Source organism: Mytilus trossulus, chromosome 4 (genome assembly GCF_036588685.1).
Source record: "Mytilus trossulus isolate FHL-02 chromosome 4, PNRI_Mtr1.1.1.hap1, whole genome shotgun sequence".
Taxonomy (NCBI): domain Eukaryota; kingdom Metazoa; phylum Mollusca; class Bivalvia; order Mytilida; family Mytilidae; genus Mytilus; species Mytilus trossulus.
The window spans coordinates 60,713,463-60,725,749 of NC_086376.1; the positions used below are offsets into that span (position 1 = coordinate 60,713,463).

The 12,287-nt window shown below is 31.0% G+C and overlaps 1 protein-coding gene across 1 annotated transcript; it reads right to left on the reverse strand.

Moving 5' to 3' along the window:
• Window positions 1-241: 241 nt before the first annotated feature.
• On the reverse strand, window positions 242-9,685 carry LOC134716713 (fibropellin-3-like). Its single transcript, XM_063579717.1, has 8 exons — window positions 9,376-9,685; window positions 5,857-5,903; window positions 4,862-5,019; window positions 4,179-4,293; window positions 2,966-3,073; window positions 2,352-2,465; window positions 1,119-1,232; window positions 242-372 (listed from the first exon to the last, which is right to left on the reverse strand). Exons 2-8 carry the CDS (start codon window positions 5,894-5,896, stop codon window positions 242-244), a joined length of 780 nt encoding a protein of 259 aa, XP_063435787.1. The 5' UTR covers window positions 5,897-5,903; window positions 9,376-9,685.
• Window positions 9,686-12,287: the final 2,602 nt, after the last annotated feature.

Consider the following 12,287-nt stretch of genomic DNA (forward strand, 5'->3'; position numbering starts at 1 on the left):
AAGCTTTCAAAACCAATGGTTTAAAGTCGATATTCGATGTGACGCAATGCTAAAAGAAAAAATACAGATTTGAATAGTGATCTCACTGATCCATTGATACTGGACAGTAATTATGCATCTGTGTTTAATGAGTAAGTCTTATTGTATGTATTGTTGAGTGACATAAATAAGATTGTAATAGTAGTTGTGCAGTTATCATAAGAACATATTGACACAAAATAGTCAAGCTTTTGGTACCAGATTAATAAAAACAGATACCTGTCTGACATCTTAAACCAATATATCCAGGAACACATAAGCAACGGTATCTGTTAACGTGATCTATACAACGTCCGCCATGTTGACATGGATTTGATCCACATTCATCTATGTCTAAAAAATATTGCTTCACCTCAACAATTATCTCAATTGTTACTTTGTTTTTGGTGTGGTAGAAATCATGTGAAAACTTTATTATAAGGTGTTGGACAATTCGATATTGTTATTTTAAGTTAGGAACAAGTAGTTTGCCTTTTTTGAACATTTTTTGAAGTGTTATCTTTTTTTCATCATCTCAGTTTATTTTTACCGTTTATCTAAGTCAAAGTAAATATCGAGTCAATGATACAAAACTAAATTCGTGATGAAATTCCATAGTATTTTTTCTATGATAACACTGATCTAAATACCGTGTAAAATAACTTGCCTGAGATATGACATATAATATGTACATGTGTATTAATGGTTTCGAAATTTGTCTCAAAAAAAATATTGTAAAAATTAAAAACCATTTAATACTAGTATTAGGTAACTCGAGTATGAAAATTGCATATACAGATTGCCGATAATTATTTTATTTTCATACAATTTATGATGCAAGTGTATTGTTAAAGAGTGCAAAGGTTTTTGCGGCAATTGTAGTGTGAAAAATACAATCATTTATGATGCAAATGGATTTTGAAAAACACTTGACATATATATAGTTGCCTTATATAAGAATGTCCCAAACAGGATATGCATTAACAATAAGTGTCCATACAGATTTTTCATTGATTCAATAGACCAAATATCTTTTTACTGATGTTAATTTTCAGTTTGTTTGATACATCTATATTTGTAATTTCTAAGGAGAAGCTGACCTGTTTGACAATTGACTCCAGTATAGCCTTGCATACATAAACAACTGTATCTGTTCAAGTGGTCAGTACACGTTCCGCCATTTTGACACGGGTTGGATTCGCATTCGTTAAAGTCTACAAAAGCCAAACAGTATTACCATAATCTCAAATATAAAAACTTACATAGTTTGATCAATCCAGAAGAAACATCAAAGGACACAATCATTAAAATTACAGATTGGACGAATAAAATTGTATCTACGGGTTTAAGAACTCACCAACATATTGTTGTTTAGTTGAGGCACCGAAACAACGTATCAGTCGGATGATGACAGATAACATATAGAATAATAGTTACTGTAATATTTTCGAATCGGAGTAACTTATGTTAACTTAAGTAAGGACTGGTTTCGAAGTTAACTTATATTATATCGGGCCTGGTTTAAAGTTAACTTTTTTGGCCAAGTCCGTTGTTTACGTTAACTAGATTGTGGTCCTGTGACTGGTCAGAGCAGTCTTAAATCAATTGTCAATATTATGAAAAATATAGGAGGTAACCCCTCAAGTTTCTATACTATCTTTAATCTCGCGTTCACTTGAATATATATGATGTAGGAACTACTAGTAATCACATTGTTGGTAATTGAGTAACAGAACATCATCAACATATAAGAAAGTGAAAATAAAAACATTTGCAAGTTGGTTTTTTTATGGTATGAATTCTGCTTCGAACGAGTACACAACCAAGTCAGTGTTCAAAAAGTACCCATTTTGATACCGACTGTGCTGAAATCTAAACAAATACGTTTTCATTTTTCCTCTTGAACAGAACATTATGAAAAGAAAAATAACAAAAAAAAAAATGAAAAATGACATATGACTTCAATACCGGAAAAGTACCAATAAAATTATTCTTTTACACATAGCACTGTTATTTTTCATGTTCCTTTACTTCTAATATTGTCAAATCAATATTTTAGAGTTTCTTGTAGCGGTACAATGAAGTAACTGTATAAAGATTTAATATTTTAGTTGCCACTGATTGCAGTGTCATGATCCACACTAGTGATCTTTATCTGTATTCCAGTGCTTTTTATTTCCTTAAACAAATTTAATTGATGAAAGCGTTTTCAGCACCTCTACATTTTGTTCACCACAAGTGAATGCTTGACACGTGTCTGTTGAAGCAGAAAGTGAGGTACACTAAATGCGTGCTTTAGTTTACTTATCTTATGATGTCAACATTATTGTTACCTTTTTCACAATTTATACCAATATATCCAGGAACACAAGAACAGCTGTATCCATTGGCGTGATCTTTACAAGTTCCTCTGTTTTGACAAGGATTAGATGCGCATTCATTTATATCTGTGAAAAAACATATTTTACTATAAAATAAAACGTGGACGTTACCAATTTAACATTCATAACTCATTAGTCAAAGAAAAACTGACAACGATCTTGTTTAGAATAAATCCGACGGAAGAAAAATAATATTTCATAGAAACTAAAATACTGAGGAGCTTAGCATTCATATAATTGACAAATTTGGTAAAAACAAATTGACAGAAAAAGAATATTCCACAAAGCACACTAAAGTAACTATAATGTTTTGGGTCACTCATATTAATAATCGCTTCCCAAAGATACATACCATGGAACCCTTGTAAATGATGTTCCGAGTGTACTTTATACTTTTATGATTTCAAGGTTTGCAAGAACAAAAACTGTTTCAAATTCAACTTATAGCAAGACAATAACCTAAGTGAAAGTTAGTAACAGTAAACATGTTGTAATAAATATTACAGAAACAAATCTGGTTTAACCAGTCTTCAAACTTAACAAACTGCTCAATACTTTTAAAGTACCTATTTCGCTATGCTTTCCAGTAAACCCATGGCGGTAACACCTGTAGTCATTAAACTTGTCTTCACAAACACCACCATTTTGGCACGGGCTAGATGTACAATTTTTTTCTGTAACAAATAATAGTAATATACAGTATGACTATGGATATTAAATATGTCTCTGTTTCGTTTTTCTGTATAACTTCACATACTATAAATCATAAGGGATGTATTAATGATTGGTGTCATTCAATCGTTAAACGGTGCTCACGTAAACCTACCCATAGCCTTTCCAAAGTTAATAAAAGTAGATGTTGTAAATTAAATTCTTTATATAAATACCATAATAGAATTAGAAAAACACGGAGAGGAAAGACCTTAAAGTTAGAAAGAAGACTAATTAGCCCAGTGACAATTGAATAACTAAATATCATTAGGTAGGTAAGAGTTTCTCTAAAAGCATTACTCAAGATGCTTAAAAGTAGCAATGTCCAAAGCTTTGATCAAAATTATACAAAATTGTTTTATCGAACAGTCACTCTGTGTGCACTTCATTCAAAAATGATGGTTACTTGATTTTTATCCTAATAAAGCCTCTAGTTGTCTTTGGTTTTGTTTTTGGTGTCTCACGATAGCTTCCTCATTTTAGGTATACTAATGCCTTTAAATCCTTTCCTTAAAGATTTATAATCATATCGTATTTCAATAATAATAAAAAAAAGTCATATAAAATTAGGGGTTCCTGCTTTAATAAGTCAAAACCAGACAACGAATTCAGTTTCTTCTTAGGATTGTAAATTTAAGAAAAGAGGCGGGTGATACAAAAGGGACAGTCAGTCAAAATACATTAGACAATGATAAAATATTAACAACGCCATGCCTGCCCTCAAATGAACGAATCAGATCAAATCAAGGTTACTAGGGAAATCTACAATGATAAATAAGAAAATTTGGTATGAGTGCCAATGAGACAACTCTCTAATTATGTCACAAAATCTATATATTTCTTTATCATTGTCTTAAACTGAAAGGTTCAATAAAAGTATAAGCAACATATCATCGAATGAAACAAAACAACACCGAGAACTCAAGTGTATTGCATAAAGCTTTGTTGTTTGCCTCTGTATACATTTACGAATTACGGCATTGTAAATATAGCAATTACAGACAGCACGCAACAGATTTGTTTAAATCTTAACTCAATATTGAATAAGGCAATAGAAACTAAAATTACCATGACAGCCTGTTTTGAAATGCTTTGGACAGGGTGTTACCAGATAACACAATTGTGTAGATGTACAGGTATTATTTGTTCTGCAAAACATTTCTCGTGAAACTTCATAGTGCTCCTGAAATTAATTGTCATACATACATTTCATTTATTTATTTACAGTACATTAACTAAGTCTGATTTAAATAATAAGTGGTGAATTGTCAACGTACAGTGTTAAAAAGTTTTGTAATGGCAAGCGACAATGTAAACCCAAAAAGATAGATAGCAAGGGGATATTATAATAATACATAAAATACAACATAGAAATCTTAACTCCAAGCAACATGAACCCCAAAAGAAGTAATCCTACTATATATGGAAATAATAAAATTTCCACTATGAAACATCATTGCATATCTGTCCATTCGTGCTTCTGATATACATATTGATGTAAGAAGCACCTTTATTAATCATATACAATATTAGGTCAATGTCAGAAAAATGTAACCCTTTTTCGGATGAGGTTTAGAAACTGGGGAAAGGCGAGGATCTACCGAGCCTTTCCCTATATAGAGCCTCTAGTTTTTCCATCAAATAATCGAAAGCAATATTGTTGTATTTTTCTTTGTTGAGTAAATATTGTAGCCAAACTCAATATTTTGTGAAAACGCTTTAAGTCATGTTCGTGTCTTAATCATCTTTACCCTGCAGCTTGATAAGTGATGTTCACAGTAACCTTCGATATTAGCACAATCAGGATTGCTCCGTTTGTTTCTAGTTGGAACTTTAAGGAATGAGTGTGCCTCACTTCGTTGTATTTTCCACGGTACTTCTACCGCTGCGAGGTTCGTGTTGGAAAATTCTATAAAGGTAAATTCATCTTAAGCAAAATAAATAATGAAGATAAAAGATCGTCCATGTAATATTCAGATAGAAATATATTCTATAGTAAATAAATTGAAATCTAAAAAAGAAAAAGAAGGAAAAAAAAAATAATAATATAAAGATCAAGGTGAATATACCACCAATTGCATCTCATATAACTACAAGTTCTAACATATCAAATTTCCTGCTTGCCGAAGTAACGTGTTGCCTCATAATTGTTCTTCAAAAAACAAAACAAAAAGTATTGAAATAACTTTTATATATATATAGTTAATCGAGCACTACATAAAAATAATTAACAAACTTTCAATTCAATCCAGGTACTTTTGAAAACTATTGTATGCACATTGAACGACAAATTTATGTGACGTATATAATTTTTCTGACGTCAGACACTCAAATCAATCCATGTGTTCGTAGATAGTAGATGTTGTTGTGTCCTGTTAAATTGTTATACGATGATGACTGATGTTCCCATATTTTGACTATTTTATTGATTGTGACTGTTTATTTAACGCATCATGTAAATGTAACGGAATTTGATGAGACTGTTATTAAAGTGAGGGGGTTAGCGCTATAGAACCAGGTTTAATCCACCATTTTCTACATTTGAAAATGCCTGTACCAAGTCAGGAATATGACAGTTCTTGTCCATTCGTTTTTGATGCGTTTTGTTTTTTGATTTTGCCATGTGATTATGGACTTTCCAAATTGATTTTCCTCTGAGTTCAGTATTTTTGTGATTTTACTTTTCATGGGAAAAAAACTTCTATTCATAGTCCTGATAGTGTTGTACTTATTTTAAAACACTTACCTATTAGAGTCAAGATAAATGCGTAATGAGAAGGGAACATCGTTTCACTGTGAAAGACAAAAAAATAACCTATGAGGAACAAATGCTAAATGAAAATTATCCAACGAACACCATCTACATATGTCAACCAAAGTGAAATTGAATGATTTATGTATTGCATTGCTTAATACATTTTTTGTTCAACAAATATAACTTCATTACTTAATAAGTTTAAAAGTTATTAAATTTTATCTCTATGTAATTTGTATTACTGTTAAAAGGTTTGCAAAAAGGCGTGGAAAAGCAGCGTATTTTTTTTTATACCCGGCCATCTCCACTTGTATTTTTGTCCATCTGATTAGTTTTCTCGTTTGAATTGTTTTACATTGTCATTTCGGGAAATCGTATGTGTTCATTGACAAGTGAGAGGTTTATATGTATGCATCTGACTTTTATTGTTATATATACAAAAGAAAGAATAAAATGTCGTTTATATAACATTTGAAAATAACAGTAGGCTAGATATCTTACACACTAGGTTTTATCCATCCTTTTTTGCATAAGGAAATGCATGTTCGAGGTCAGGAATGCGACAGTTTTTTTTTCCATTCGATTGATGTGTTTGCGCTTTTGGTTTTGCAAATTTAGAAAGGACTTTCCGTTTTGAATGTTCCTTTTTCAGTTCGGTTTTTTGTTGTTATTTTGACTTCTTTTTATATTAAGGCAGAAGAAATTGCTGAAAATGTAGAAATTTTTCAAATTGATCAGGCTTGAGATCAATTGCAATTTTGCAGTTTCTTTTGTAAGGTACCTCATCAATGGTTGTCAAAGGATTTCTCTAGTTTAGAGAATTTATTTACTTCTCTAAATAAAGGCAACAGTAGTATACCGCTGTTCAAAACTCATAAATCCATGGACAAAAAACAAAATCGGGGTAACAAACCAAAACCGAGCGAAACGCATTAAATATAAGAAGAGAACAACGACACAACTAAAAGATGCGTGGACGACTTACAGCTGAACATATTGTATTGACACCTGGTGTTGTTTTTTTTTTTTTAGTTCATGACTTTATGTTGCACTTAAGATTTCTTTCGATGAGTTTATTGGTCTAATGTTTCTTTGACTTGTAAACCACATTTTGTGTATTCCTTTACATAATCGAACCCGTCTATTGATATCCATAGGGTAATACATATCTTTGTGAGTTAGCTATTCAGCTATTTTCTTTAACGTGTATCCCCACATATTAGTTTTCCATAGGAGAAAATATGATTGTTTTGTTCTAATATGTTATATAAGGCAGAAAAATTAAAAGTAACTTGTGATTCGTTGTAATGATTTAAGCTGACGGTACAGGTGGGTTTTTTTATACTTCTGATTACATTCTAATGAAAATTTAGCGCAAGATTGTCAATCTAAATGTTTAGAGAAATATGTTAAATTCAAACCAGATATATAAAACAACATTCAATATTCTACATTATAAGTGTAAACTCTCAAAAGCTTGTTTTGCAGTATATCAAAAACTCAACCACTCAGTCAAAGGCGTGATTATTTAAAATCTAAATTGTTTTGTTTTAGATTTTAAAAAGTGTGATAAACATTTGTGGGTGTTATATACACCAATTTATTCTATTCTGAAACCAGATGTGTGCCTTTCAATGGCAGGATATTCGTACAAGACAAGACAAGTCATGGCTAAATACTATTGTTTTAAACACATCTTGTTGATCAATCTCAACGGAAATAGTATACTGACGTTCTCGAATCGCCAAAAGCTTTAAACTATCGTATGTATAAAGAAAACTGTGAATTGGAATATTATTTTAAAAATTAAGATGATAGAAATATTATTACATTATGCAGACTGAGAACAGAAAATCATATATTTCATACACAGGCGCTTGGGAATATGAAACATTTTTTTTTTTTTTTTTTTTTTTTAAATATTCAATTTTTTATATTTATAATGCATATCTATCACTTCTGTGCATGTCTCACCTAGTTTCGAGTGATTTAAACGACTTAGTGAAAATACCAAATTTTACTATCCATATGATACTGTTTTTTAGTATGGATAGTAAAATTTGGTATTTTCACTAAGGTGAGACATGCACAGAAGTGATAGATATGCATTATAAATATAAAAAATTGAATATTTTAATAATAAAAAAAAAATTAAAAAAATTGTATCATATACTCAAGAGCATTGGATTTCATATTGAGACTGGTAGGTGACAAAATGTTGCAAGAGAAAATAGAAAATGCTTAATTTGTAACTCTGTCGATATCGGAGATGAATTTCATGTTATTATTATATTTGTATATGCTCTATATTCAATGATAGTCGTAAACAGTTATGAGAACAAAATATACAAATCAACATTTAATGAACTGATGAATACGGTAAAACTCTTTCTGATCTTAACAGCTTGTGCAAATTTATAAGACTCGTCAATATGACTGTAGGCTCTCCTGGGTAGCTCATGTACTTGACATAATTAACAAAAGTTTAATATGTATACTATGATAATTTATGATTTTGACTCTCTCTTACTTTCGTATAACTTTTGTATGTATGTACATATACATTATGCAATATTTATTGGGTGTATCTCTATACCAATGTAATTTGGTCTGTTCAGAAATAAAGATTATATACAAGGCTCCTAAACAATAATGGGTGCCATCCGTCTGTCTCATTGAAGTTTCCAAAAATCTCTTTTATATGGCGCGGAATCAGGGTCAAAAATACTTATTTACGTATAGACATAATTATTTCTGTATATACGGAATTCGATTTATGTATATACGTAAATCGAATTCCGTATATACGTTAATCAAATTCTGTATATAAACGTAGTTTTCAATTTAGACTCGCAGAAATAATTACGTATATACGTAAATCGAATTCTGTATATACATAAATCGATTTCCGTATATACAGTTATGTATATACGTAAATAATTATGTTTATACAGAAATAATTATGTATATACGAAATTCGATTAACGTACATACGAAATTCAATTTATGTACATACAGAAATCGATTTACGTATATACAGAATTCGATTAACGTATATACAGAATTATTTCTGTATATACAGAATTAGATTTACGTATATACGTAAATCGAATTCAGTATATACAGAAATACTATCTTTCTGTCTTTACATAAATATTTCTGTATATACGGAATTATTTCTGTATATACGTTATTCGATTTCTGTTTATACGTTATTCGATTTCTGTGTATACGGAATTAATTTTGTATATTATACGTAATTCTATTTCTGTGTATACGGAATTATTTCTGTATATACATAATTGGATTTACGTATATACGTAATTATTTTTGTATATACGTAAATCGAATTATGTATATACACAAAGAAGTATTTTTGACCCTGATTCCGCGCCATACTTTTACTTAATAAAAAAAAAGAAGAAACAAACAGTTGAGAAAAGTTTGAATTGATCCTTGATAAGAAACATAATTTTAACGTTTAAATACAAAATAAAACTAATAACTGACCTTCCACCTAACTAAGGGTTGCCTCTTCTAGTAACTATAGGACGCCTCAAGTCAGGAAAAATATTATAAAATTTATCTTATATAGAATGAAGACACACACATGTAAAATGCAATGCTTCCTTATTTTGAATTCATAAAACCGGAATTTCTAATTCGTCACTGATAATTTAAGAAGATTTTCCAAATTTTAAATCAATTTAGTTAGTGCATATTCAACGATAATCCTTATCACCCACTAGTGTACATGGATATTTTGTAAACGACAAAGGAATTTAACTCTGATATAAACAGAAAAGTAAAACAACGATGAAAGTTTACGTTTTATAAGTAGTTATCAATATCCAATAGCAGATTTGCCTGTATTCTCTTTGTCTTTATTTCATTAAGGTCTTTCCCCTTCGTGAGGTCTTTCCCCGACGTGAGGAAAGACCTTATTGTTTTTCTAATGTTTTTTTTTTTTCTTTTTCTTTTTCTTCCAGCATTTTTTTGGCAAGCCCTCCTACTGCTTCTATTGCAGTTATCAATACCAAATTTGAACCATCGATAGACCTCATCATGAAGTTGTACCAGATGAACTTTTGTAGGATTTCATCATCCCTTTGAGAATTTATCTCCCTTATAGTGATTTTTTTCAACATGCCCCCCCCCTCATTGTTTTGAAAGATAATTATCATGACTTTATTTGGACAATAGGTAGATCTAATCATGATGTATTACCATATGAGGCTGCAAAGGATTTCATCATCCCCTATGAGAGTTATATTCCCTTGAAACAATTTCTTTCCTTTGCATTTTTCTCAAAAAGTATGAGAGATAGAATCGATTTGAAAACGGCAACATGTACAGGAACAGATGGCAATGTTAATAAACATGTACAATCATTTTGTTATTAACCCTTATAAGGAGTTATTCCCCTTGAAAAATTGTACATAATTTTTGAAAAATTGTATTTCGAGAACCAGAAGTCGTAGAGACTTGGGACCTTCACCAATACTCTTTAATTCATGTGACCTTTAATATGCAGTCAAGGTCAAAGGTCACTGAGTGCAAAAAAATTACGCTGCAATTTCAGGCTTACATATCAGAAAAACGATAAAACTTTGCTGCATACATACAGCGTGTAAATTGTTCCTCTCGACGAACTCTACATTTTATACAAATAAGCCCAAAAATGTCCGACTGTCTGTTTAAAAGTTACAACGGGATGATTCTTAAAAGTGTAGTTTTGTGTGTATATCTTTTTAAAGGTAACATATATCAACCTACTATAAACTGCAAAGATGATCAGTAAGAGAAGACCTTCAGTTTGAGGTCAATGTCAGGTCATGATGAAATTTCACCTTGACCTTCACAGTATACTATGACCTTGACCTTGTGATATTTGAAAGGTCAAGTGGTCCTGATTTGAATAGTCCCATGTCTCTACGACTTCTGGTTCTTAAGTTTGGTATTGCATCATATATTTGATGATTAATTGTGACCTTGGTGAACTTTGAAATTGTCCCAATTCTTTTTCTATAATGTTGTCCTTCAACTGTAGATCATTTATCATTTAACAGATTTGAGATATCTATTGTCGTTTTAGAGATAATGCAGTTCGAAGTTTTGCGAGCGGAGGCGTGTATTTCTGAATCAACAACAGCTTTCCACTTAAAATGTTTTAGAAAATTTAGAAGTTAACATAGTTATATGTTTAACCAAATGCCAAAAACATTCCATGGAAAAAAACACGCCAAAAATTCAAATTGAAATTTTCACGTTTTGCATTGACTTAGTTAGTTTCATAACTTCTATTTATATAGTTGATATTGCATCATTTTTTGCACTTTGTCAAATGGGTTCATCTGATATATCAAATTGAAGGTCTTAATAAACTCTACTTATAAATGAAAATTTTAAACACCCTTTTCATCCCAGGGGGACGGGTGGGGTCATTTAGTGCACAAAAATAAATTTCTCAGATGGTAAGGTTGTCGCATATCAAATGAAAGAACATAAAGTGTACATTTCAAATTTTAAATTGACGTCTTCCAAAAATGGGTTGGATGGGCGTATAAAATTATAATCCTGGTACTTTTGATAACTATTTACACCACTGGGTCGATGCCACTGCTGGTGGACGTTTCGTCCCCGAGGGTATCACCAGCCCAGTAGTCAGCACTTCGGTGTTGACATGAATATCAATTATATGGTCATTTTTATAAATTTTCTGTTTAAAAAACTTTGAATTTTTCGAAAAACTAAGGATTTTCTTACCCCAGGAGTAGATTACCTTAGCCGTATTTGGCACAACTTTTTGCAATTTTGGGTCCTCAATGCTCTTCAACTTTGTATTTATTTGGCTTTTTTAACTATTTTGATATGAGCGTCACTGATGAGTCTTATGTAGACGAAACGCGCGTCTGGCGTATAAAATTATAATCCTGGTACTTTTGATAACTATTATTGAGTGCAAACATTAAATTTTGTTTTAAGATAGGGTTGTTGTATATCAAATGAAAGGTCATGATGTGTACATTTGATATATCAAATTCCCGACCTCCAAAAATTACTTGAATAGGGTTATTAAGTGCAAAAATCAAACTTTCTAGAACATCGCGTTGTCGCATATCAAATGAAAGCTCATCTACACTGTGTTGCATATATCATACTTCCGATCTCAAAAACGTAGGCGGATGAGGTCATTATGTGTAAAAAGCGAAAAGTTTCAGAAGGAATGCTTGTCGTATATCAAACGAAAGGTCGTACAAAGTACATTACCAAAACATCACTTTTACAGGAAAGACCTTTCAATTGTTTTACAAACAATTGAGATACTAGTTGTTTTTCTAATGTTTTTTTTTCTTCCAACATTTATTTGACATGCGCTCCCCCCGTTACTATTGAAGTCATCAAGACCAAATATTGACCAT

What these genes read in the sequence shown, in the direction of transcription:
- LOC134716713 (XM_063579717.1), bottom strand. Translation starts at nt 5,896, where the DNA reads ATGTTCCCTTCTCATTACGCATTTATCTTGACTCTAATAG. An exon ending in ATCACTTATCAAGCTGCAGG is followed by an intron (nt 4,294 to 4,861) that starts GTAAAGATGATT and finishes AATTAATTTCAG; the next exon opens with GAGCACTATGAAGTTTCACG. An exon ending in TGGAAAGCATAGCGAAATAG is followed by an intron (nt 2,466 to 2,965) that starts GTACTTTAAAAG and finishes GTTTTTTCACAG; the next exon opens with ATATAAATGAATGCGCATCT.